The 26,351-nt window shown below is 41.8% G+C and overlaps 1 protein-coding gene across 1 annotated transcript; it reads left to right on the forward strand.

Annotated features, from left to right (window-relative positions):
* Positions 1–397: 397 nt before the first annotated feature.
* On the forward strand, positions 398–25,032 carry smtnl2 (smoothelin like 2). Its single transcript, XM_086215135.1, has 10 exons — positions 398–499; positions 689–1,598; positions 19,254–19,335; positions 19,601–19,852; positions 19,932–19,994; positions 20,068–20,128; positions 20,204–20,350; positions 20,954–21,077; positions 22,978–23,129; positions 24,244–25,032. The coding sequence occupies exons 2-10, from the start codon at positions 939–941 to the stop codon at positions 24,368–24,370; spliced, it is 1,668 nt and encodes a 555-aa protein (XP_086071261.1). The 5' UTR covers positions 398–499; positions 689–938; the 3' UTR covers positions 24,371–25,032.
* The last annotated feature ends 1,319 nt before the right edge of the window (positions 25,033–26,351 follow it).

A 26,351-nucleotide genomic window follows, 5' to 3' on the forward strand; every position in this document is an offset into this window, starting at 1 on the left:
GAAAAAAACCTTGGATGGGCATGAACCCATGACCTTCATGTGGGGCAACAGTGCAAACCCATGAGTCACCAGCCAACAGATATGACCCTGACGTGCTAAACACGTGGTATTATATCCATAACTTTCTTATATCAAGATCATCTGTCGTGCATTAATGTCATACTTTGCCTGCATAAGAGATACAATAGAGAAGAAAAAGAAGAGAAAAGGTCTTTCCAATAGTTTATACCATGCACAGACATAAAAGGTCCCTTGCACACCTCCCTCTCTCCCCTCCCCTCAGATTTACTACTCCTCGTGTTGTTTCTTCATTCTACCACCACCCTCCTCCTTTATCCCTCCCCTTCTCCTCCCTCCTAGAGAAGAGAGGAGTGATCAACTGGAGAGTTTAAACAAACCAGAACCGGCAATGTTGAACAGAGCTCAGACACACACTCTTACACACACTCTTACAGCTGTTCATTGCTGAGGAAACCGTGTAGCGGAGAGTGAAGCCGAGGTAGGTTTGATGCAGCTGTGAGTGGAGAGGACCCCATTGTTCTATGAGAGTTTTAACCACACACTAGTGTTCTCGCTCTTGTCCTGATTCTTAGAAGTTCTCAACTGAGCTGTGGCATCTCAGTGACATTTGTGATGTCTTGAATGAAGAGATGATGCAGAGCTTGTGTATTTTGTGGTGTCCTTGCAGGTTTGTCCAGGACATCGACTTTTTAAACTTTTGAAGTTTGACAGCTGCTAACAACCCAAAGGACAAACCTCTCTCCTTTTTTTATTTGCTTCTGCGAGAGGACAGTCAGAGACATCTGCATCTAAAGCATAGAGCTCCCTGAAGGACTACTTTCACTTTCAGCACGCTGGCTGAAGCTAGACATTTTCCTTTGGCCACAGACGTGAGCTTACGCACTGAAAGGTTGTCAACAGAGGCAACAGCTGTACCGATGGAAGCCACAACACTGACTGAGATGGGAGACTTGTGTCATCCAAGGTCTTCCTCTCCAGAGGGGGAGACGGTGTGTGCAGCTCTAAATCGTCACGAGAACACTCTGAGGGATGCCATCAGGGAGATCCATTTGGATGTCAGTGCTTTTAAGTTGGGCATGGAGCGTCGTTTGGAGGAAGCCACCAACCTGAGTGGGCCTCTTGGACAAGCTGTAGTTCAGCTCCAGCAAGAGAACCGGCAGCTCAGGAGTCAGCTGCAGGTTCTTACCCGACAGGTGGAACTCCTGAGCGGGATGACGTGTGATCGCAGCAGCTTGCTGAACAATAGCCTCAATGACAGTCAGAACCACCTGAAGAATCACCTGAATGATATTCAGGAGAACCACCAGGAGATAACGGAGATGGTCTACGGGAAGGGTCAGGCCCACACTCAGAGCCAGGCTCACCTCCACATCCAACCCTGCACCTTGGGGAGCCAGACCCAGATGCACACTCAGCCCGGGTCCCCCCCTGCTAACTTCTCATCTTCCCCCAACTCCACCAGTCCTCCTGTTGGCTCAAGAGTGTCCTCCATGGTGACGGGCCCAGTGACCAGCAGTAGCCCCTCCACTGCACGTTTCTCCAGCCGAGCCACATTTGCTGTGTCAAGTAAGACCAACGTGAGTATCACATATTTATATAGCAGCCCCCTAATTGATGCCCCCCAAAAACAACAACACAACCCCCCCCCCCCCCCCCCCCACCAGCTCTTTGAATTTTTATCAGGGAGTTAGTGAACTGGTTTAAGTATATAAAAGTTGATAGAGTTTAAATCTTTGTTAGAAAATGTGTGAAAATTGTATGTATTTCAAACATTTATTACTCTTTTAGTACTTCAAGCTATCATTCAAGCTCCTTATTTGAATTATCAATCCATTACTTCAACAGATATTATGAATGTGTGTCTGCTAATTTAACAGTTAAGCCCATTATTTGATCCGAACCAAGCGAACAAATTAGTGCGTCATTTCTCCAAAAGGATTAACTGTTACAAACCTTCATATGCATTTTTTAAGAAAAAACATTCACTAATGTGACGTTTATATGCAATTATTCTTTTGGCACTCTCCCAAATATACACGTCCAAACTGAAGACAATAGCATAGCCGTTGTGCATGCTGTGGAGATGCAAAATTTGTTGTACAAATACTATAACTATTGCTAGCTTTCACCCACTTCCTTAAAGAACCCTTACATCTTAAGGTATCTCAGGATTTGTACTTTGTGTCTTCCTGGACTGCTGCATGAGAAAGCTGTTTCCATACAGCCCCTATATACCACTGTTGTGCCAGATAGCATCGATGGATGGAAATTTCATATACAATATCCATCGAGGTAATCTGGTAATTGTGATGCTGCTGTGGTGAATGTGAGTTTGACCGAAGCTGTGTTGGGTTGTGGATATGTGGATGTGTTTGTGGTTGGACAATGTGCCTCCACCAGGATGTTGGAAGAGTTATGAAGTGCACTAACATGACTCAATCAAGCTCCTGGGAGGTGAGGTTAGGGTGAATGTGTGGTTTTTTGGTCTTGAGTCAAATATATGAAATTAGTATTGTGAAGCCTAGCGGCTCTGATGTGCCGTTATTGCCTGAATGTCCTGTAAGGAAGATTGTGACTCCAGGTTTAAGAAGTGTTGTGCTGCACAATTAATTGATTTGTAATATGGTGAAACATTTTCATTTTTGAAAACAGTTCCGCACAAATATTTGCGGTTTAACTTTTCATGTTTTGAGAAGAAATACACATTTCAGTGATTCGTGGTTTTCTTAAAATAATCGCAATACCACTTGATGTTGTGAGCCCCTTTCCAGATTCTGCTGAATACATTGAAAGCAACCCTCTGGAAACCTGTTCTGTAGCTACTGGCCAACAACCTGTGTTCATGTCTGGGTTGTAATACATCATAGCTGATTGCTGCCTGACGGTCTGTGTCAGTTTTAGGGCTCTGAGGTTTCTGAATTATGCTCATGAATACATTTTATTGTCACCTTGGGATGCTGCTGATGGAAAGATGAGCTCAGAGCTGAACTTGCTGCATTCATGCTATAGTTACATTTGTTTCCTCTGTTGGCTTCTCTTGTCCAGGCTGAGGCCAAAGAAAGAATCTCCTGACTGTAATCCATCCTGTTGTTGCTGTATCAGTCAGCCAGGTGATGATGAGCAGCCAGTTTTCCTGGCCTTCCTCTGCTCGTAACTCCTTGTTCTGTTTTACGTACCCAAACATTTACATAAACACAAATAGATGCCGCCTGAAGATTTATTTTTCCCCTTTGTCTTCCCATTCTTTCTTTTTGAGTCAAAATGTATGTTTTCTTGTTGAAACTCGACCTTTTCAGGGATCTGACATCTTGCAATGTCAGGAATGAATGTAAATTTGATCAGCTTTGTTTGTAGAAAAGTACCAAAATGCTTGGATTCTTTCCAGAACATTGTCAACATTACCACATTCCACTGTCTTCATATTCTAGTCATATCATGATCAAAAGTGGCTAAATAGACAGCTTCCTAGTCTTGTCATCATGCACACACTTGTCGAGTTCACGGGAGGGCGAGCCTGTGTTAGTGTGTGCTTCTGCCTCGACTGGTCTGAAAGAAACACAAATTAGAAACGCTAATTTTTGGGGAAATTGCCCATCTTCCTCAGAGCAAGACAAGATAGGTCCCGTCTCTCCTCTGTGTTTGCATAAGGGAGCTGAGACCCACAGAGACCAGCTGAGGGAGAGTTAGCTTAGCACAATGAATGTCAGTGGATAGGCAGGTTAGCATACCACTTACCCAATTCGCTTCCATGGCCCACAGCTCCTCCGTTGTGTATTCTGGTTCACATATAGAGGGTCAGCTCCTGGGTATGCTCATTCTCCTCATCCTCTCTTACAAAGCTGGCCATGATTTAAAGCAATTGTCACTCTTCTACTTTTCAACAAATATTTTGTTCTGTTTGCTAAATTTTGGGATGCCGCACCCTAACAGAAAAATATTTCGGGCGATGTGGCTGATTCCAAATTTCCAATATTTTGCAAATAAAGCTAATTATAGCAGAGAGAAGTTCATACACAACCCAAGTACTGTTCATTGCACGAAGCTAACTAGCAGTCAGCTGGTCTCTCTTCTCCCTCTCCGAAACATTCTTTGCTGTGCATCAGATGGACAATTTAATAACAGACGATTGCTTTGATCATCACGTGTTTTGTTCATAGTTTCCCATAATCCCTCTCCGGCCTATGCCGTCTTCTCCAATTTATTTTGGTCACATAAAAGAAAGTCTCAAGCCCAGCAATGTTGATCAGAGATCTTATACAGATCGCTGATATAATAACAGGTCCCACTTTTAACAACACAGTCATGGTTTCCCGATCAGAGCACCCACCACTTTCCGCAAGATCTGTGGACCAACATAAGCCATTCGGTCCAACCCTCTGATACGACACTTTTTTTTTCAGGATTATTTTTGGACACAAAAAAACATTGATTTTAAAGGTTCGATATGTTTTTGTAAGGATCATGATATGGGTTCAAATGAGCCCGGTTTTCACAGAAACCAAAAGCCGACGCTCACCACTGGCGACAGGGAAACAACAGCTGGCTCCTGGTGCAGTGGCATAGCATCAAAATATCCTGTCAGGGTAACATTAAACAGCAGTGATTGCTGAAACAGCAAGACTTGGTGGGTTTGGATGTCAGTATTTGAATCTCAGCTAGTTTGCAGTTTTCAGTCATAGAATTCTCATGCAATATTGTATCAATTCAAATAATTTTCATTGATCATCTCAAGCCAAACAAAAGGGAAAATAGGGCAAAACATGCTAGAAGGGTCCTTTTTATTCATTGCCTTGAAATAAACTTGGTATTTAGCTTTACAGGTACTTCAAAGCTGAGGTGGGTTGGTCAAATGACAGGTGTAATTGCAGTATTAGTCCAAGGATGTCATTTTATTTTAGAATTATTTTTATTTTACTTCCCTTCCTACTGCAGACAGTCTTATATTTATATTTATGAGGCCAATATTGAGACTCTCTGTCTGTCTGCTTGTCTTGGCTCACAGAAAACTTACGCACTGATACACATCCTTTATGAATACTGAGATTGTATTTGAGGGTCAGTGAATGGCCATGTCAACATTTTTACATCTGGTGTAATGTGGCGCACCTCGAGAAGCAGCTTTTCCAGAATGATGCAGTCTACAGCCATGCACTGACCAAGTCTTACATATGATATTTCTCCTTAAAAATTGGCTGCAGCTCAGCTTTTCAGTGTTAATTAGAATTTTCCTCAACGTCAAAATACTTGCTGTGCATGCATTTATAGCAATATATCAAAACTGCAGACAAGAGCTACAAAAACCATGGTATTATCTGAAATTACTACGTATGTGTTGGTGGAATTCCATCTTCTGTGAAATCCTTGTGGTCACAAGGGCACCTTTGTTTCAGTGTGCCTGTGTGGGAGATCCCCCACTGTCAGCCAAAACGCTCCCTGCTCTCATCATGGTAATTAGTTAGTCTTCATCGTCAAATCTCAGCACTTCTGAATGCAGCTCACTCACCTGTCTGTCAGAGAGTGGGGTGGGAGACAGTACCTGACATTCATTTAGCTGCTCAAACGAGGGCTGATAGAGATGGCACACACACACACACACACACACACACACACACACACACACACACACACACACACACACACACACACACATTGACACATATTGACACAGCAGGGATTCTTAACCACTCAAATGCAGTCAGTCGAGCTATATGTCCCACAGAGATGTGTATTGGCCTGTCTATCTTCCAACCTTAGACATTGGGACATGTTCAATTACGTGCTAGAATTATTTGGCTTATTTGAATCCTTTTTGTTCATTTGATTTGAAAGATGGGCTGCACGGTGGTGCAGTGGTCAGCACTGTCGCCTCACAGCAAGAAGGTTCCAGGTTTGAGTCCCGGCTCCATCACAGGATCTTTCTGTGTGGAGTCTCCATGTTCTCCCTGTTCCTGCGTGGGTTCTCTCTGGTACTCCAGCTTCCTCCCACAGTCCAAAGACATCAAGAGGGGACGAGGCTGATTGATACTCTAAATTGACCGTAGGTGTGACTGTGAGTGTGAATGGTTGTCTGTCTCTATGTGTTGGTCCTGTGATGGACTGGTGACCTGTCCAGGGTGAACCACGCCTCTCGCCCATTGACGCTGGGATAGGCTCCAGCCCCCCCGCAACCCTTAATGTGTAGGAATAAGCGGAAGACAATGGATGGATTTGTTGTGATTTCAGTTTTTCAGACATACTTCAGGTTATAATATGAAAGCAAATCATAAATATGACTTGACATCAACTGCGATTCTATCGTCCCAGATGTTTTATCCAGTTCAGTATAACAAAGTTATACAAACACTGCTGCTTTCAACATGTTTGAGTATTAGTTTGAAAGCATCGCAATTGAGTGGATACAGAAATTTTCTCTTTGTTCCTGCTTTGAAAATTGCTTGATAACTTGATGGGGGGTCAGAAACACTCCTGAAGTAAAGTCTTCCCCAGTCCCAGCCGGATTGTAGTTACTAAGAAATGTTTTGTCAGATTCACTGAATTTACATTCTTTAACAGGTTATTTCTTCAATATTTAATACAGCCGAGTCTACATAATATTTCCAAAATATTCAATACAGGCTGTAACGGGTCAAAAATTAGCATGTGTGGCCATTGATAAATACCTGTGACTGCTGCAACCACCTTTAACACTGCAGACAAAAGCCAGAGGTTAGCGTGTGTGTGTGTGTGTGTGTGTGTGTGTGTGTGTGTGTGTGTGTGTATGTGTGTGTGTGTGTGTGTGTGTGTGTGTGTATGTAGATAAGCAGAGCTTCATTAGCAGATAAGCAGATCAGATTGGCATTGTCAGGTCAGAGGGGTTATCTACTGTTCTCAATCAATGTCAGTGCTGAGCTTGATTTATAGCTCCATACAGGACCCACATAGCTTATTACAGAAGAGATGATTACTTCACATAGAAAAACACGTGTGTGTGTGTGTGTGTGTGTGTATGTAGGTGTGTGTGTGTGTGTGTGTGTTGTTACTAATTCTATGCTCCCACTCCCTCCCTCTGCGCCCATTAGTCACTGTGTATGTCAGTATCATTACACAACTCCAGCTCAGTCCTGTCTGTTTCTTATCGGCACACACTAACAGCAGACCCCTGCTTTCACCCTTCCTGGATGATCTCACAGAAAATATGTGACATCGCCACAACCTCTTAACGTTGCATTACATGGTGTCAGCGAGTAATGTGTTAAAACCACAAAAACAATGCCAGTATAAATCAATTAGGATGTTTTTTCATGGCGAGTGTGTAATTTCCTGCGTTCAACAACGTCACACGGTGGGCGGCGGTCGATGGTGAGCATTAACCAAAATCATGATGGTTTAGTAACCTTAACCAAGTTTTGTTGTTGTTGTTGTTCCCAAACAAATTTAGCAGCCATGTGTTCAAATCCTGCTTGAGTTCAGATTACAGCGTTATGTTTCAAAACTGTAACTTTTTTTTCTAAGCCAAAACTTTTTGTACGAGACCTAAACTGTGCTGACACATTTTCCAAAAGGAAACTTAATTTCAAGAAGCCATCAGTGAATATGGACGAAATAAAGTTTCTAAACTACAAAAAACTATTTAGAGCATTACATTAATGAACTATTTTTCTCCACCATGAAAGGATACTAAATGGCTTTCAGTTCGAATTTGTTTCCAGGGTAATGTTACCTCATTTTAACAGATGTTATGCTGCCATCACCCTGTAATGCGGTGTTAAGAGGTCGTGGTCATTTCACAGATTTCTATGATATCAGGTTGTACCCTGCAGTGTTTCAGTCTGAGAAAAAACTGACGGTGAGATTGTAGAGTCCGGTTACTTAAATGTACTGATCCCAGTCCAAAATGACTCTTTAATTGCAGCTGACTACTGGTGCACAAGTACGCAGGCACAGACCCTTCTTTAAGTCACGGAAAAGGTGAAACATGTACTGTTGTGAGTGTTTGGTCAACTGAAATGTGGCTCAGCAGCAAGTTGGTGTGCTTTTCCTCCATATTTGGAGATGTTCTGGTCTGAGTAGAACTAGATCAGATTGACTATCCATCTTTAAACAATGAAATCTCACATTGGATTCATTTCACTTTACAAATCTTTTGCATTTTCAAGCTATTCATGATATAAAAACAGTAGATTCTGTAGCAATAAAAAATTATTATGAAATGCAGATTCTGTTTATAGTGTATATAACTTCTTTGGCCCTCAAGTGAACTCGAATGACAGTGGTTGCAGTGTTTTTCATGTGTTCTTTGGTTCAACGTTTCCAAAGCAAAGACAGATGGAAAAAAGATGATGTTTTATTTCGTCTGCATCCAACAGATTACGTTCACTTTTGCAGATGAATGGAAGAGTGGGTGTATTTTGTCAAGTGCAGCCTGCAGAGCGGAGAGTGATGTCTCTAATTCTGTGACGTACTCTGCCAAAGCCCACGCATCCATCCATCCGTCTACCCCTCTTCTGTCTCAATGGCTCCTTCCACACACAAAACACACACACGCACGCACACACACACACACACACACACACACACCCTTTGTTGCTATTACTGCATCTACAAACAAGACAGAAAATGAGGTTATGAGTATTCTTCAGTGATCAAACAAAACACAAAAACCCACAAATCTATTAAACACAGTATATGTTACGTACGGATCATAAATCTACATTTTTTACGTCTCTATTTATCAGTCTCCCTGTTATTTGTGGTTTTAAAGAGCTGGTTTGGTCATGGAAAATATGATGAAGACCACTTTGTATGCTGCTGTGTTGAAACCTATGAACTTAAAGTTGATCGATCCTGAAGAAAAGAATAAAACTAAGAGCAAGGCACAGCCAAGAAGAGAAAGTGTGTGTTTGTGTGTGCGCACACACATGCCGGGGGTTTAACAGAGGTATGCAGCCACTCCCTGGCTACCCCTGGCTCTCTTAATGACTTCCAGACAATAGACTGTGTTCCCGTCATCATCTCTGTGGAAACAGGTTAATAACTGACTGGCCGGTGGAACGGATCACCCTCGCTGCCCTCTGGAACCAGTAAGACTTACCAGAAGATTCTGAGATGGCTTCTCCAGCTACGTCAGTTCAATCCACCTGGGGAATGCTTCTTTATTGAATTTACCTGCACACACATCCAGTGTTTAAGATAACAACTGGAAGGCACTTGGCTTGGATGACAGTCTGGGGTTATGAAAGACAGCGGGTGGTTTTCAACTCTTGTCAGATGTTAAATCTTCCACCACAGGAGGTTGACCCAGATATAAGTGCTTCTTAAGGCATTTGGGGGTTCAGCAGAAGTAGCAACATGATGCAGATTTCATCTATTTGCCTGTCAGTCAGTGTGAGGGGCTCAATGAGGATCCCTTCACACTGAAATGGAGGCATTTATTGTCAGAAATCAAAATTAGTAGCAGGGGAAATAGTTGAAATGTAGATGAGAGCTGACATTCAATGCTGGAACTCAGAACATAGAAAGGTCTTAAGGAAAATCAGCATAGTCAGAATCAAGTTAAAGGGAAAAAAAGAATGGAGAAGTAATATGTTTGCTGAAGTGTGAAGGTAGAAAGAGGCTAATTTAAGATGCTGTGCGTAAAGAGATAAAAGTTGAAGCGTGCAGCTGTACTCAAGGTGACAAGATCTAGTAATGCAGCTCCTCCAACTCTTATGTCTTTGTTTATGTGTTTATTCGCAAGCGGGGTCGGCCTCAGGGCCAAGAATAAACATGAGGCAGGCCGTGATGTGGGCAGCCTGAGCAGCTAGACTGTGACAGATCTGGTGGTAATAACGATGTCTTCTCCAGCTGTCAGGAGAAGAATCCCTAGGCAGTCTTTCTCGGTCACGTGGCATCATATTAGGACTCACTTTCTGGAAGTTTTCAGGCAAAGTCATTGGAAAAAACGGTGACTCTACAAAGCCTTCACTTTATGTTGTGTTGGTTTTTGTTGTTTAATCTGTCATACTACTTCTACTCCTCCCACTAACACTACGACTCGTCTGCCTGTCCAGTGTAGTCAGCTGTTTGAAAGGAAGAGATTAAAGGGAGTGATTTCATCTGTCTGTGTTCCCTGACCTCTCACCTAAAGGAGTTCAGTGTGTTAGTCTCCCCACGTTGTAGCGCCTCACTACCAGAAACATAAGAGGCCGAGGAGAGGAGGACTGAGGGAGGAGGACAGGGAAGACAGGGGACTCACCCTCTATTGTTGCCATATGTTGGAAATGTAGTTTACATAGAAAGGGCCAGATGAGTGAAAAATTCTCCACAACTAACAAGACCTACCTCTCATTGATGTGTGCCCTAAAAGACAGTGAGGAGTTCCTGTCCTACCAATCTGTCAAATTCCATGACAGCAGACAAGCAAGGGCTGATGGGAGATTGGGAGCAGCTGCTACTGTGTAGGTTAGAGCAAAGGTGGAAATTCTGCCCAGCAGGTTTTGGGTCAGATTCTGACCTCAGATAAAAGGTGATTGGCAGTGGAAGGGTTTCCCACAGTCGAAACTCTGACATTAAGGGCAAAAATTTGAATATTTTTGAATGTAGCGAACAATTCATTATCTATCAGAAGCAAGGAGACGCCGCTATTGGCTTTGCAATTCTTAAATTTGTCATTTTTTAATTGCTGGACCAGAGCATTTTTCTGTCAGGGCAAGCAAAATGACAGTAATGATGATGGCTTCTTGAATAAATGTTGATTTGAAAAAAACTCAACATAAGGTATCTGCATTAGATGTCAGCCTCTATTCTGTCCGCTCTTCAGATTGGAATATCTCTAAGTATCAGGATAAATAAGGTAGGCAATAATATTCTTACTCCTCCAAAGATAGTTTGGAACTGTTCATTATGTCACACAGTTGTAGACATTTCTATTTTTTTGAGCGTTTAAGATTTCTTATACATCAACCTGACAATGAATTGAAGGGAGAGACACTTGAGTGGATAAAGTTCAAAAGTCACCGGTGTGTGTTAGAGGCCACAGCCATCCTCCTCTCAGGATGAACTCTGCAGACAATCAAATGAGAGCTCATGTCTTGTCACAGGCCACAGCTGTACAGCCACCAGTGCCGCTGTGTTTATAAAGACAAGGTTCTCTTAACCAACACAGCACATGCCACCCAGGGCACTGGGCTCTCGGCTGCAATTAGTTTTTTTATATCTTCATGGTTCAAAGACAGTGCGTATTTTCCAGTCTGAATATACAGAAGAGAAATTTAAGGGTGTGTGAATGCATTTGAAGAACAAGCGATTTTATTTTCTAAGAAGATTCATTTACTCCTCTGTAAGGTAATTACATAGAAGGAGTCCTCTGCACAAGGTGTCTCCTATGACAGCATCTACCAACAACTGGATGCAAGTATCCATCATGGTATAAGCATTATGTGTAGGTTACACTAGTATGTTGTGGTCACAAGTATACATCAACAGCTTCCTTGACTCCATTTTCACCTGTTTGACATAGATGTCTGGACATCCATCCATCCATTTTCTTCCACTTATCCTATCCAACACATAGAGACAGACAACCATTCACACTCACAGTCACACCTACGGTCAATTTAGAGTATCAGTCAGCCTCGTCCCCTCTTGATGTCTTTGGACTGTGGGAGGAAGCCAGAGTACCAGAGAGAACCCACACAGGCACAGGGAGAACATGGAGACTCCACACAGAAAGATCCCGTGCCCGGAACCTTCTTGCTGTGAGGCGACAGTGCTGACCACGATGGATGGAAAGATGGATGGAAATTCTTTCAAAGTGTTTCAACAATGAGCTGCAGCTTTTTTGGTGGATTACGTGCAAGACAATTTTGTGGCCTGTCAACCTTAAGGTAACAAGACAGTCAGAGATACCATTGCAAGGAATATTCATTCATTCACTTTCTTGCAATGAATAGGATGAGATAGATAGATTTAGCTCTCACGCAGCTTGTGCAACATTGACAGAGCTAGTATGATTAGTGTGTGTCCAAAGGCAAAAAATAAAAATGCAATTTGACACACATTCCATCCTGGTTGCATGAAACAGACACACTCAAGCTAGCAACAAAGACGTCGTTTTCGTAGAGTTAGCTGCAACAGCCAATTGTCTCTTCCCTCTTGCTTCCTAATTACAGAAGGAAGAATTAGATGTGTTAAAATGGTTACTACATGTTTGTCAAGAAACACAAACAGTTCCCTTAACATGTCCAGTTAAGTTGTGCTCCCTATTCTGGGTATCTGGGAAAGAGTTAACATTTCATACCCTGCGCTCCTTATCTTATAGGGACGTGAACGCCCTTAATTTAAACTTGAGAGTTGACACTTCAAGCTCATTGTTTGACTGGCCCGTCTGAATCACTGGAGTGAGACAACATTGTGCTATACGTTTCCCAGCAGAGTTCAGTGAACACTCACCAAATACTCCCTCCCACGGTCGGCCTGTCCCATCTATACCTCCCCACCACCACCACACACACACACACACACACACAAACACACTTGACATTATTGAAGTGTCAATGATGAAGATGTCTCTGACAGCTCAACAATATTGTCTGACCAAACACAGGACGCAGCGCTCATACCTCCCCCTCTATAAACAGACAAGTTCTCCCTTCTTTCGTAGCATTACACATCCAACTGTCCACTGGGTTCGTACTGGAAGTGGATCAGAAATAGTCTTTGTGATAGTTTAGCCAGAGTCCTAAAAGACACCAAAGGATCAGGGAATATGTCATTAACATAATATCTTCAACAAGGAGTTCATGTTTGCTTGTTTGTTTGTCAGCAGAATTACAAGAAAACTATGAGTATGGTTTCTTATCAGACTTGTTTGAGGGGTGTAGAGTTTGCCAAGTAAGAATTTATTTAATTTTGAGACAAATTAGTCATAGCACCACCTGGTGGTAAGCTGAAATCTTCCATGCACAATCCAATTTTTTATATGCATGATGCTGTATGATAGTTATTTTATACTTTTTCAGTTTTCTTAACATATTTCCATCCATCCATTCATGCATTTTCTTTCCGCTTATCCTGTTAAGGGTGGGGTGGGGGGGGGGGGGCTGGAGCCTAACCTTTCGGGCGAGGGAGATGGTACAGGGAGAACATGCAGACTCCACACAGAAAGATCCCGTGCTTGAGCTGGGACTCGAACCTTCTTGTTGTGAGGCGACAGCGCTAACCACTGCACCACTGTGCCGCCTCTTAACATATTTATAAAATCAATTTAATTGTTAAAAGCTTCACATGGTAGTTTTATTTATCTGTTTATTTATTTTTTAATTTTGTTCCTCTCGGACACGGGATCTTTCTGTGTGAGTCTCCATCTTCTCCCTGTTCCTGCGTGGGTTCTCTCTGGTACTCCAGCTTCCTCCCACAGTCCAAAGACATCAAGAGGGGACGAGGCTGATTGATACTCTAAATTGACTGTAGGTGTGGCTGTGAGTGTGAATGGTTGTCTGTCTCTATGTGTTGGCCCTGCAATGGACTGGCGACCTGTCCAGGGTGAACCCCACCTCCCGCCCGAAAGCAGTTGGGATAGAATCCACCCCCCCCGTGACCCTTAACAGGATAAGGGGAAGAAAATGGATGGATGGATTTTGTTCCTAGCACTGATCCAACTTTGAGGGAAACAGACTATTTTGTTTTTATGAACATTTTAACTTTCATGCATTCAGTCAGTCAATCAGTCATTCATATTGATGAGTAGTTAAAGAATTACCATCAGTCGCATGAGCAAAAAATGACGGGCTTTATTCCTGAGATGCCACATTGTTTGCTATTGTAAATGTCTCCCTCTGGTCATTTGAAAATACCAACAAGACACAAACTCTGTCTCAACAGTAGAGGCATGTTCCCACCAGAAGGTTCACACCAAGTATAAACCAAGGTTCCTATTTTCGTTATAGTTGATCCAGTTTTCCATTTACTTGTATACAGACCCAGAACATTTCTCATCTTGTGCCACAAACACTGTCAAATTATGTAACACCTTCTTAGAGCTCTCAAAAACATCCCAGTGGGATATTCCTAGTTCAACAGGTGTTCAGTGTATCTTTTACCTCAGAGAATGAAGCCCTCAGCTCCTCGGCTGCTTGTGAACACACAGGAAATCCAACACTAGTGTCTTCTCTGTCAGTGTGTCAACATGGACAGTTTGCTAAAAATCTGTCTTAGAAGCATTCTTACCCAATAACTCAATGTTGATTTATTTTTTCCTGTTGATGATTTGTTGGAATTTCTTGCCAGATCAATGCCAGAATGTTTTTTTGGTCAATTCATCTGAAACTCATGGGACTCATTTCACACTGATGTTCACCGCACTGTCATTCTCTCTCTTCCTCTGTCTTTGCTCTCACTACACCAGGGCTTTTCCGTATTTTCTGCTCCGTCTAACTAATTTGGTCCAAACATTTAATAGTTCACTCATGTAATGACGCACTGTCAGGGAGTAGGGGATTTGTTGTTCGTCTAAGGAAAGAAAGGTGAGCTTTTGTGCGCTAACATTGGTGTCACTCCATTATGAGAATGTTTACAAGGGAAAGACTGCATGTGCGTACGGGTGAGCGTTCATGCAGCTGCACTTTTATGAGATGCTGCAGTACAGTAACATGAACGCAACCCAGATTAAACAACTGGCTGATCCCCTCTACGACTCAGCGTTGTCAGATTGACACTTTAGATGTCAGGGACATAGTGTGATGGTGCTAAATGTAAACACTCCTACATGTCCAGCCAGGGTTTCTTAAACAGCTCCGGTTGGTCTATTTTAGTGTCATCTTGATATCAGGGGTTCCTACTTTAAGCCAACTTATCAGGACAAACACTCCAATAGTCATGTGTTAGCCTATAAAGACAAACGTGACTTGTGATGTTAGAGTTAGAGGTTACGGGTTGCAAAGCTGCTGCTACCAGCTGAGATCCAAGTTTACAAGGATACAGGGTTTCATTCAGGCTTTCATTCCTGGTGCAGATGTTCTTTATGGGACTGTCATGAGATAAAAATGTCTGCTTGTAGCAGGCCTATCAGCCAGATGTCAATCAGCATTTTCAGTTAAAGCTGCAAATGGTCAAATTTACCCGCAATCCAAAACAGCCCAGTATGCAGTAGTTTAAGAGTCTGACAAAGGCTCTGTTTGGAATGGCATTCAAATTTATTTATTTCTAGCTTATATTATTCATGCTTGGAAGGCATGATATCGGATTATATTGCCTATATGCGATTTGCCAATGATTTACAATAATTTGGCCAAGAACTGATGTTTACTGATGATGTGATTTGTATAAATTCATTTGAAATTTACATTTCGTACATTCTAAAAAAAAAAAAAAAAGAGGGATTTTTCTGTCTTTCCAAAAAGTATTGAAAAGCCAGTATATCATACTTATCACATTGATTACAAAAGAAGGTTTTGCTTTTCGGACCGAGACCAATGTCATTCTTTAAAAAAAGACCGATATCTGCTGATACCGATGCTGTGCTGGTATTATCTTGCATCCCTACTTCATGCCACCATGTCACAAGATGTATGTGTTCCAGCTGCATCGAGTGAGGGCAGTGCGTATGCAATAAGTGCCCAGAAGTATGATTGGCTAGCAGGAAATGCTGTGTATACATCTGTTACATTAGCTTCTGTTCAATTCACACAAAAAAACAAAAAAAACTCAAGGGTTCATAGGTTGTGACTCTGTCATCGATCTCAAATGTTTTTTTACTTACTTAAACTTTTTATTTTATTTTTTGCCAAACAAATCCAGATTTTGCCATAGAAAACTTGAAACATGTAACATTTGTCTCATCTCACTGCACCATCCCACAAGAATATTCAGTTGTGAGAATTTTTTTCAGCTGTAACAGAGAACACTTTTCTCCTTTCAAAGTATTTTTGGAGAAACTATTTTTGAACTGCAATAAGATTTTCCCACACTGGTGCAAAAGATACAGAGAGTTACTTTGTCTATACTGAGCGATATATTTACAGAGGTCTTCAGTGCTTATAAATCCACAGCTTCCCACTATATAGTGTAAATATTTGCAGTGTAGCAGCTGCTAGCACTGATGTTGACCGATGCTAGAACATTGTATCTAATGGCTTCTTGTTAAATAAAGGTAAATTAAATATTGACAACTGTACTTTTCTCTCCCTTTTCTCCCTTATTAAATAGTGTTTTGATCTCAAACATTCAGCACATGTTGGAACAAAATGGAGAAAATGATTTTGCATGGATGAAAAAAATCTATCCCGTTTATGGAGAGGAAGTAGGTCAAGTTTTTTCTCAGTGTTCGACATCCCTTCATGTAAGATGAAAGACATCAAAATGGAGGCCTCAGCCCTAAAGGATGGTGACGCTGTCTGGCTAACATCCAGATTTTGATAGTCTCCGATCAACTTGAAATCCATAATGTCAGTCCATCAGATTTGAGTTGCTATATGTGTGCGTACTCGTGAGAGCAGAAATGTGAAGGGTCCTCAGGTCCCAGAGGTCAGTATGGGCCAGGCTGATCAGAAGTATGTTCTGCCAGCACATAAGACCGGGAGATAACAGAGCGTTTACAGGAACCTCCGAGGCTCCGCTATCGTGTTTCTCCCTCTGACCCATACTGCTTGTCTGCTGATCTCACTACTTAAGCCAGGGAAGCTCCCCTTCCCAATGCCAGACTTTCTGCAATTTGTCTCTCTGCGCCTGCTGGATCACCAGCTGTTTCCACTTCACTGCCCCGTCCCTCTGTCTTATATCCCATCATGCAATACTTTCATTTTCTCCAGGAGTTCTCACAGGTTCCCTGTTATCTTCTTCCAGGTGTGTCTCTGGGCCACTAAGAAGTGATTTTTTTGACACACACACACACACACACACACACACACACACACACACACACACACACACACACACAAAACAATACCATGTTCTTGTTGTGAGATGGCATGCTGAGCTGAATTAAGGAACTGATGTGGTGTGTGTAAATGTGTTTGTATTTGCCTGAGTTCATCTTATAGGAATGCTGGTGGTCTGTGTGTGTGTGTGTGTGTGTGTGTGTGTGTGTGTGTGAGAGAGAGAGAGAGAGAGAGAGAGAGAGAGTGTGCGTGTGAGAATAGAGCTTGGTTTTAGTCATCTGCTCTGCCAGACTGTTTTTCACCAAAACAAAAAGATTGTCCAAGTGTCACACACCACACACAACACATGAGTAAGGCATTTCACACATATTCCATAATGCATTGTGAAATAACCTTTTGTCAATAAACCAGCACTTATACCATCATGCACTGCAATTATGTTGCCATCTCTTCAACAGGACATTAAGGCTAATTGTGAGGATAAACAAAATGATTTGGATCAGAGGTGATCGTTCTATTAATGTTGCCCCTAAAACAGATGTATCTGACAATCTCTTTAATGTCCTGGAATGAGTTCATATGTTTGACATATCTATAACTTGTACTGCAAAATCCTGTTTAATGTGAGCAGAGCAGTGAATATTAACACAAGGTACTGTGTATTTATTAATATGAGGAAATACAGTCGGTATGAAATAATGCATTTATAATAATAATGCACACACTGCGTTCTGCAGAAAAATCCACCCAGTCACACATTAATGAAAGATCACCATACAGCCATGTTGGAACATTTAGTAACGGACATTGAATAGACAGCTTCGTACTGCATGATGCAAAAATTAAATGTAAATTGTATGATTTGAATAATGAAACAGGAAGCACACGTACGGCGATTTAAATCAAGCTCGGAGAACATAAATATTCTGTTTTATTTGGATATTGTAAACCACAGTGTTATATAAAAAATAATACACACTAATACACACACACACACACACACACACACACAAGGATTGTTCTGGGTGAACAATCTCAGCAGCTTAAGGGGTCTCTAATGGATGACACGGCTCATCGACTTCCAGGGGGGCAACCCTAGTATAGTCACATCCTCGGTTCAGTAAGTGCAGACAGCAGATATCAGCAGAACAGATGCTGGTACTTTGGTTCCAAACATACTAATGCTATCTAAACAGAACTGTTGCATCAGTGATGAAGTAGCCTGATATCCCTGGTCACACAAGGGCAAATCAACCCTGTGTATTTCATTCCACTATGACAGCAAAATTGGAAATAAAAACAGCTGTTAAGCAAGATGAGGATCTCCACCATCCTGAAAGCCCCTTTCAGGGTCTGGTACACTGAAATGTTTGACGTGGTTTGATGATGACCTTGAGCGAAAACGCACAGCTATTAGTTACACTACTGACCTGAGTAATGTCCCTGTGCCAAAAGGCTGACTAACGACACACCAAGCTTCATCTCTTTTCTCACAGGGCTACATGGATAGTGACAGCTTGACCCACAACCTACGTGGGTCAACAGCACCATGTGGTTGAGAGTTTGAGATAGAGCTATCAGCTCTGGATGGCGATTAGCTGTTCCAGGGGACGGATGGAGCCGCTCTGCCGCATATCCACGCTGATCAAAGGGACAGGAAATAGAAGGGGTCACACACTGTAGACACAGAAACGTGAGCTGAGGATGCTAATCATGTTTGACAATAAAAATTGACCTCAATTACTTTTGCAGTCAGGCTGTAAGATCGCTGTGGAGATGTTGGCAGCTCACGTTGACAGCAGAGCTTTATTTAAAACAAAGTCTTATCACAGGAGAGGAGACAGACACACAGGCCAGAGCCTTCGCTGCCTCTCACCCCTGCAACACACCACATTTATCCACTTATCAAACGGCTCGCTCTGAAGCGCACAAAGTCAGGCTCATTTGTTGCTTTGTTTTGATTTAAGCCCATATGTTGAAGCAAAGTCCAAATCATGAATTGAGTGAAATGGTCCAACAATGACTCAATAAGCAATGGACATCTGGATTACTTTTTTTTTTTTTTTAATTTTTGCTCAAACTAGAGGAGCATAATGCCCGGATCCACTCACAATATTGGTTTCTGGATGGCTCCGCTTGAACAATACCCAAGACGAGATTAGCAAGTACATGTTTTACTAGCATGTCTGTAGGCATAGAGTCAGTAGGGCTCATCAAAACTGAAGTGTTGTTTCACCACGTGCTTAAATTGCTAGTGTGCTCTTTCATGGAAAAACCTTTCCTAACAGGCCTCCTGCTGGTCTCCAGTGAATGTCATGGATGACCTCATGCTCCTTCGAGAGCCATGAAGGCTGTTAGTGTGTGTTGTTAACTGTGTCTCCATATGTGTGTGTGTTTCAGAGCATTGAGCGAGAGGAGCCAATAGAAGTAGACCCGGCCCCGACACACTCTGAACTGCAGAATGGAAACGCTGCTACTACAGGTAATCGCAAAATTTGGAAGTTCTGTTTACTAGTCATGGGGAATACCAGACTGTTTCAATGCTAGCTGGTATATAGTCTTCTTTGACTCAGGCTTTGGTGAAAACAGCAGACCAATTCTGTCTGGAGTCCAGGTTGATGAGAGCTGGGATCTTAATGAGTTATAGGAAGCAAAAGCAAAGAGTTTCCCTGTGCGTTCATTTTTGTGAGGAACACACTGGATCCTTTGTTGAACTGTGATAATTCTGCATGTTTCAATCCAACCAGAGCATTCAGTGGTGGCTCATGGAAAGATCTCACCACCCAGCGACCTCCCACACGAACACACAGCCCCTGTCGCCATGCGGATGCCCCACCTCCCCATCACCGCTACAACCAAGACAGCAGAGATTAAGAGCTCTTCTGACTCTACCAGCAGCCTCACCGCTTCCCGCTCCTCTCCAGTCTCAGAGTTCTCACCTCTCAGCCAATCAGCTACCAGCCAGCCCCAACCAAAAGCTGAGTCCCCAAGTCAGCCAGGTGACTACTGGGCGTTATTATGATTATGGTTATAATTCACATTTGATTTTCTAACAGTGTCCTTTGAAATTCTTGTCAGTGTCTTCTGTGAAAACATGGGCCCCTGCACCTGTCAGAACTCTGGGATCTCCACGCCTCCAAGGTGAGACTTGTTTAACTGTTGGAGAACGCAGACACTCAAAGACAACGACTCACTGACTGTGTGTCTTTTGCAGAAAAGGCGAATTCGGCCCTGGCTAAGTCTGTGACGTACTCAGGGTTACATCCTCATGACAAGTGAGTGGGTAAAGGATCTTGTCATCATTGAGACAAATGCATCTTCTGAACCAAAGCCTTCTGTGTGTTCTGCAGGGATGGAGATGTAAACCAAGGAAGATACTCTGGGCCAGGAGGAGAAAGGAGGCGGGAATTGGTGAGGTCACAAACTCTGCCACGAAACATCGGCGCTCAGGCTCGTCGATCCATCTTTGAAAAACTGGACTCGGAAGTCACTAGCAAGTAAATACTCTGAAGATTAAAGTGATATTTTACCCCAAATAAGATGTAATTTGCCTTTCAAGTACTCACGGCTCGTGATGACTTTTTGACCTCCTGCTGATGTCTTGGTGACTGAGAAGTCAAAAAAACACAGATTTTTGCTTGAAGCTGATGGAAACTCACAACTAACAGTGAGAAGAAAGCAAATGCATCCAACTTAAGGTTCAGAGTGATTGTAAAGGAGTATGAATAAGTTCACCTGGAAGCACTAATCATGGTCATTCTGATTTGTTTGTTATTAACTCAAATCAAAGTGTTGGGGGTTCTTGAGCATTATCAAACTTGGATTTTTGCAGACGATTAATATGAGAGTCTCTAGATTGATGTTAAGACAGTATAGCTGCTGTTTGTAGTCGCTCCCCATTATCTTCGAGCCAAATAAAATACATGGCTGCTGTTTACTGAATTCTGGAGTCACCAAGAACATCTTCATGAGTTCAAGACACCAAATGGTGAGTAATGAAAAGACAAATTACACTATTCGGGTGGAATTCTACTTTAAAGTTTTCCAGACTTTAAAACTGAAACATACTCATGCAGCCTTGTTGTTTTTGTCTTGTGCAGTCGGCCAAAACCAGTGGACTCCAAACCCAAACTGAAGCGCTCTCAGAGTTTCGGAGTTTCTAGCGCCAGCAGCATCAAACAAATCCTTTTGGAGTGGTGCCGCTCCAAGACCATCGGCTACCAGGTAGAACCCTGAGTGTCCTGTCATTTATTGTGGACATTTTAGATTGAGTGTATTTTCAACCTATTCAGGCAATATTTACATACATTCTACCCAAGGGTGGGATACTAATTTGCTACCTGATTATTCATGACCCTCTAGACCAAGGCTGGGCAATTAGTTTCTACAGGGAGGCACATGAAAAATGGATGGATGGATGGAAGTTGTATGTTTTAGTTACTTGTGTACATGGAAGTTTTAGCTCGTTCATGCTACATTTTGGTGTATGTTATAAAGCTGCAGCAGGTAATTTATTATGAATTTTAAAAGTTTGAAGCTTTAGATGGTCGATGTAGCCCTCTTCTCAGGACTACAAAGTCTGCATCGACCCCATAGGAAACGTGTAGTTATTTGTCAACCGTTGAGCTGCTGCATATTAACAAGAGATTGAAACTCCTGCTTCTGCCTCATTGTAAACGACTCAATCGAGGATTATGAAGATACTTGTTCATGTCACTGTGAAGACAATGCACAGTGTTTGTGTCCTGGAGGAATCAACCAACGTGACATGCAGACTGGACCATGATTGTTGGCGAACTACGTTGTGATGTCACAAAGACCAAAACACATGGAAAGAAGCCACGCTAAAGTGTAGTATGTTTAAAAAAAAAAAAAAAAAAAAACAGGACAGCAAATGTTCTGTCTTGACCACGGAAATGTGTTTGAGCAGTGATTACAGCAGTCTTTACAGCACAATGTTTATTGCAAACGTTTCAATTAGTCCAGCACCAAAAGAAGAGCACAATTGTTGGAGGGCCTAACCAACAATAACTTGAACTTCATTCTGCTGAATAATAATTTTCTCCCATTGTAAAAAAAAAAAAAGCAGTAAATTATATGTTTGATTAGCTGCTCCTGGTAATCAGAATTATAAGAATATTTACTGTACCTTGAGTCTTATAAGGAAAGTTTACAACCACATTCTAACATCTACTTTGTATGAACCAACCTCTTTTTGTACAAGACAAAAAGAGGAAATGTTGGTTCTGGGAGTGAACAGGGCTTTTTTTTGTTCCCCTTTCGAGTCTTTGTTACAAACTAGCTTAAATAAACATGACACTTGAATTTAGCTCTTGTCTAACAAGAGTGAAAGTAAATGAGCATATCAACCAAAGTTAGGGCACATGATGTAGCATAAGCGCGCTTGAGTTCGACAAGGGAGGAAAGCACAAACAGCTGTCCTAAAATGTGTTTTCTATTTGATCTAATTGAGCTTCCATATGCAAAATTTCCACACGGCGCTTCAGATGAAAGATCCACATGATCCGTTTATAATGATTCTGCCAGCCTTTGGTGTAGCTTCAACCTTTCAGCACGCAGCGCGCTGCTAACGTGTGAATTATGGTGAGTGTATGTGTCTGTTTCTGGGGGTTTACGGTGGTTGAGGTTCAATGGATCACAGTTGACTTCATTGGCGAACTCTGGTACCCTTTTCTCCGCAGCAGCCTGTGCCAGCAGCTCCATGTGGTTTTAGTTATAGTCCAGCCAGACAGAGCCAAGAGTCTTATTAACTGGAAGCAAACACACACAGAACAGAGATGTTCAGCTGATGACTTGACATGTTGCATTTCATTCAAGTATTTCAGGCACTATTTCTCAGTCTTTTAGAAAGGGCAGCCTTGAAATTACATTGTTTAAAATGCATGAAATAGAAAGAAAGCAACAAATAGAAGAGGGAAAGGAGAGGTCTGTCTTATCCATCACAATTATAGGCCAGACAGCGAGATGGTTTATGAAGCTACATTAAGCTGCCATTCAGTTTTACAAGCCATGTTCCTCAGCCTTCATCAGCCGGTCAGGTCTCTTGCCTTCACTCACACTTGGCACCTATCACCAAGTCTTCTTTTTCTCCATTTCTCTCTAGAGCATAGACATCCAGAACTTCTCGTCCAGCTGGAGTGATGGGATGGCTTTCTGCGCTCTGGTCCACTCCTTCTTCCCTACTGAGTTTGACTATGAATTGCTGTCACCTGCTAACCGCAAGCACAACTTTGAATTGGCTTTTGGGACTGCAGAGTGAGTGACAGCAATATCAAACTATGATAGCGAAACTGTATTTTTAAAGGTTGCAGTAAAATGTATGACTGTTTTGTTTTTTTTTCCCTGGATACTCATTGCCTTGCATGTTTTATGCCTAGTCTGTTAGTAAAGATGTCAGACTCTTAAGTTTTGAGTATTGACATCTGGACAAACAAACAGGACGTGTGTTAATTTGTTTGTTAATTTGATCATGATAGGAAGTTTTTGTTTTGTTTTTTTAACTTTGGACACAGCCAGGCTTGCTTGTTTCAATCTTTTTTTTCCAGACTTTATGCTAAGCAAGGCTAACAACATCCCGGCTCTATCCCAATCCTCTCAGTTCACTCTTGTCAAGGCACCAAATAAATATTGTCCTTAAGACTACTTTTTCCAATTTATGACAAAAAAATGACCTATTTACTCATTATTGTCATTATGCAACAGCAAAGACTCTCACTCAGAGCCATTTTTGAATTTGCTGAGACATTCGTAAAGAATTTATGGGCTTGAACAGTTTTAACAATGGAAGCCTTTATCCAGTGTGACGAAATATTCTAGGTTTGTTGTCTTTACCACTTCCATATTAAGAGCCCTCTATTAATTTATATAAGCGCACATGACAGAGTTATGGGGTGATGTACCGCTGATCCCCACATCACCCTTCTCTTTGACATGTTTAGTGAAAGGTGTGCATTCCTCTGTCCTGACTCACGGCTGATGACAGATAATAAAGGTTCTTATAGGTGCAAACTGTCGATCAGACTTGATGTATGGACATGCATGTGTTGCATTCAGGAGCATTAAGACTTGAATATGTTTTTCTTCGAGGAACATTAAGCTGATTTGACTCAAAAACAATATTCTCCTGCTGTGCAGCTACAATCGTATGTATAGTGGCAGCTTTAGATTTGACCTTTTAAAGAGATCAAAGATGATGTCATTTCAGAGCATGTTTTAAAGAAAGTCTGTTTTCATCAGACGCGATGCTTTAGATGGGTTAGACTGATACATCCAACTGACTTTGAACTGAATAGGATATGAGTCATTTTTGTACTCATTTTCATTTTAGAAATCTTATTTTGATGACAAATAATATTCTCCGCCTCTCCAGAGTGAAGGCAGGCTGCGACCGTCTGATCGAGGTGGACGACATGATGATCATGGGCCGTAAACCGGACCCCATGTGCGTCTTCACCTACGTCCAGTCCCTCTACAACCACCTGCGCAAGTTTGAGTGACTCAAACATTTCACTACGCTGCTCTCTTCTCATTCACTACCATCTCCAGTCCTCCTCTGAGCAGTGGGACGATCCTGCTCTGAGTCTCCTGGCTCTCAGATGAGAGGCACTCTGGAGCCAGCACAAGACTAGACTGCTCTCTTGTGGTGGATTAGTGAATAGTCCTCCACATGCTGCATGAGAAGCTCCGGCTCACCAGCGGATTGCACCTCACCTCACAGATACACACCGACTTTTGTGTGTATGGAATCCCATCCAGTAATTTTACTTATAATAGTAATTTTGTGTGTGTGTGTGTGTGTGTGTGTGTGTGTGTGTGTGTGTGTGTGTGTGTGTGTGTGCGTGCGTACGTGCGTACGAGCGTGTGCTGTTCGATGTATAGTATTTTTGACTGGCTCTGTTGCTATGGTTGCAGTAAATCTTTATTAATCCCACACTCTACGTTCATCTTCAACACAACGTGGGGGGGATTTCACAAATGTCACTGAAGAATTCTGTAGGCTACTCTGATAGATGCTTGATTTTTGAAATGAAAAGATTTAAAGAAAACTGTATCATGTGTCTGTCTGTTCTGGACATGAATGCTGGGTGGGAGTTGCTGTACATCCACATATGCTGTTTTAATTGTTCTATTGAGATGAAGAGGTCAATAAATTGTTCAGTTTGACACCAAATTGTAGTTACTGTGTTATTGTACGGAGTAAATCTTTCAAGGGAATAAGTTCTCACTGAATATTTAATGTCTGTAACGTGGATATTCATACTTTCTTTGCTTTTAAATCGATTTTATTTATAGAGAATAAGTTTGAGCTTGCATTTATTTCCTTGATCAGTTTGCTAATTTTCAAACAACTCATTTACCACACAGATTCTCAACCCTTTAATTACATATTCTAAATACATCTGTTTCTATTTTTTTTGTGATAATTCCTCCCTCACTAATTTATTCTTGGTGCTTTTCTATATTTTTTTTCACAGGAATTAAGTGAATTTGCCTCGGAGAAAAGACACTAGCAAATTACTAAAAAAAAAAAAAGGTTCAGAAATACTTCAGAACAGATAAAAATACTTTTACAATACAATTAGAGAGAAATGTAAAAACAAAAACTCTATCAGCCACTTTTAATTAAATTTGACGGTCAGAGATGTGATATTAGATGATACTTGTTTTTTTTTTTTTAAAGGAATCTGAATGCAACCTCACCAGATAAAAAGGTGCCCGAACCCTCGTGTTCTCTAGTGTTATAAACTCCTGCGTCTTTGAAAATATGACGTCAACATGAAATAAATCCCAACCCTATAGAAACGCACGATCTGGTTCCTTCAACTCCCAAACAAAGTGGTTCATATTAGATTTAATAAGAGGAGTTCAATTTTTCAAGTCACTTCTCGGTCAAATACTTTTTTTGTTGTCTCGAGGAATCATTTTCTGAGGTAAAAGACAAACCTATTATCTATTGATCCACTCTTAAAATTCTTGACGTCAGCTTGATTAGGAATTTCACAGTCTTCATATGATTCGAAACATCATATCATTCTCAGACAAAATATTTGCCGAAAATGAAAGTGGCAATTTATATTTAAGATATTTGCAAATTTAACATACCAGAATTGTGGTTTGAGTATTTGATTGTAAATTATAACAAAGACCATGTATCTCACTGGCGACCTGTCCCGGGTGAACCCCTCCTCACGCCCGAAAGCTGCAGGGATAGGCTCCAGCTCCCCCGCGACCCTTCACAGGATAAACGGAAGAAAATGGATGGATGGATGGATGGATGGATGGATGGATGGATGGATGGATGGACCATATATCACCAAACCCTGTTGAGGTTGAGGATAACAACTGTGCTCGAGATTAAATCCAGAGGTGAACACCTGGATTTGCTTGATGGGTGTGGAGTTGTCCCGTGGGTATAAGAAGCCTTCAACCCTCCGCACTAGCAGGAGGAGCGTCAGTCTCTTTGCGGGTGTTCGTGTG

This window comes from Aulostomus chinensis, chromosome 10 (assembly GCF_037954235.1).
Source record: "Aulostomus chinensis isolate RoL2024-O1b breed Wild chromosome 10, RoL_Achi_v1.0, whole genome shotgun sequence".
Taxonomy (NCBI): Eukaryota; Metazoa; Chordata; class Actinopteri; order Syngnathiformes; family Aulostomidae; genus Aulostomus; species Aulostomus chinensis.

Coding starts and splice junctions, on each gene's coding strand:
- smtnl2 (XM_086215135.1), top strand. CDS start 939: ATGGAAGCCACAACACTGACTGAGATGGGAGACTTGTGTCATCCAAGG. Junction 1,599..19,253: donor CTGTGTCAAGTAAGACCAAC/GTGAGTATCACA, acceptor TGTGTGTTTCAG/AGCATTGAGCGAGAGGAGCC. Junction 19,995..20,067: donor GGGATCTCCACGCCTCCAAG/GTGAGACTTGTT, acceptor TGTCTTTTGCAG/AAAAGGCGAATTCGGCCCTG.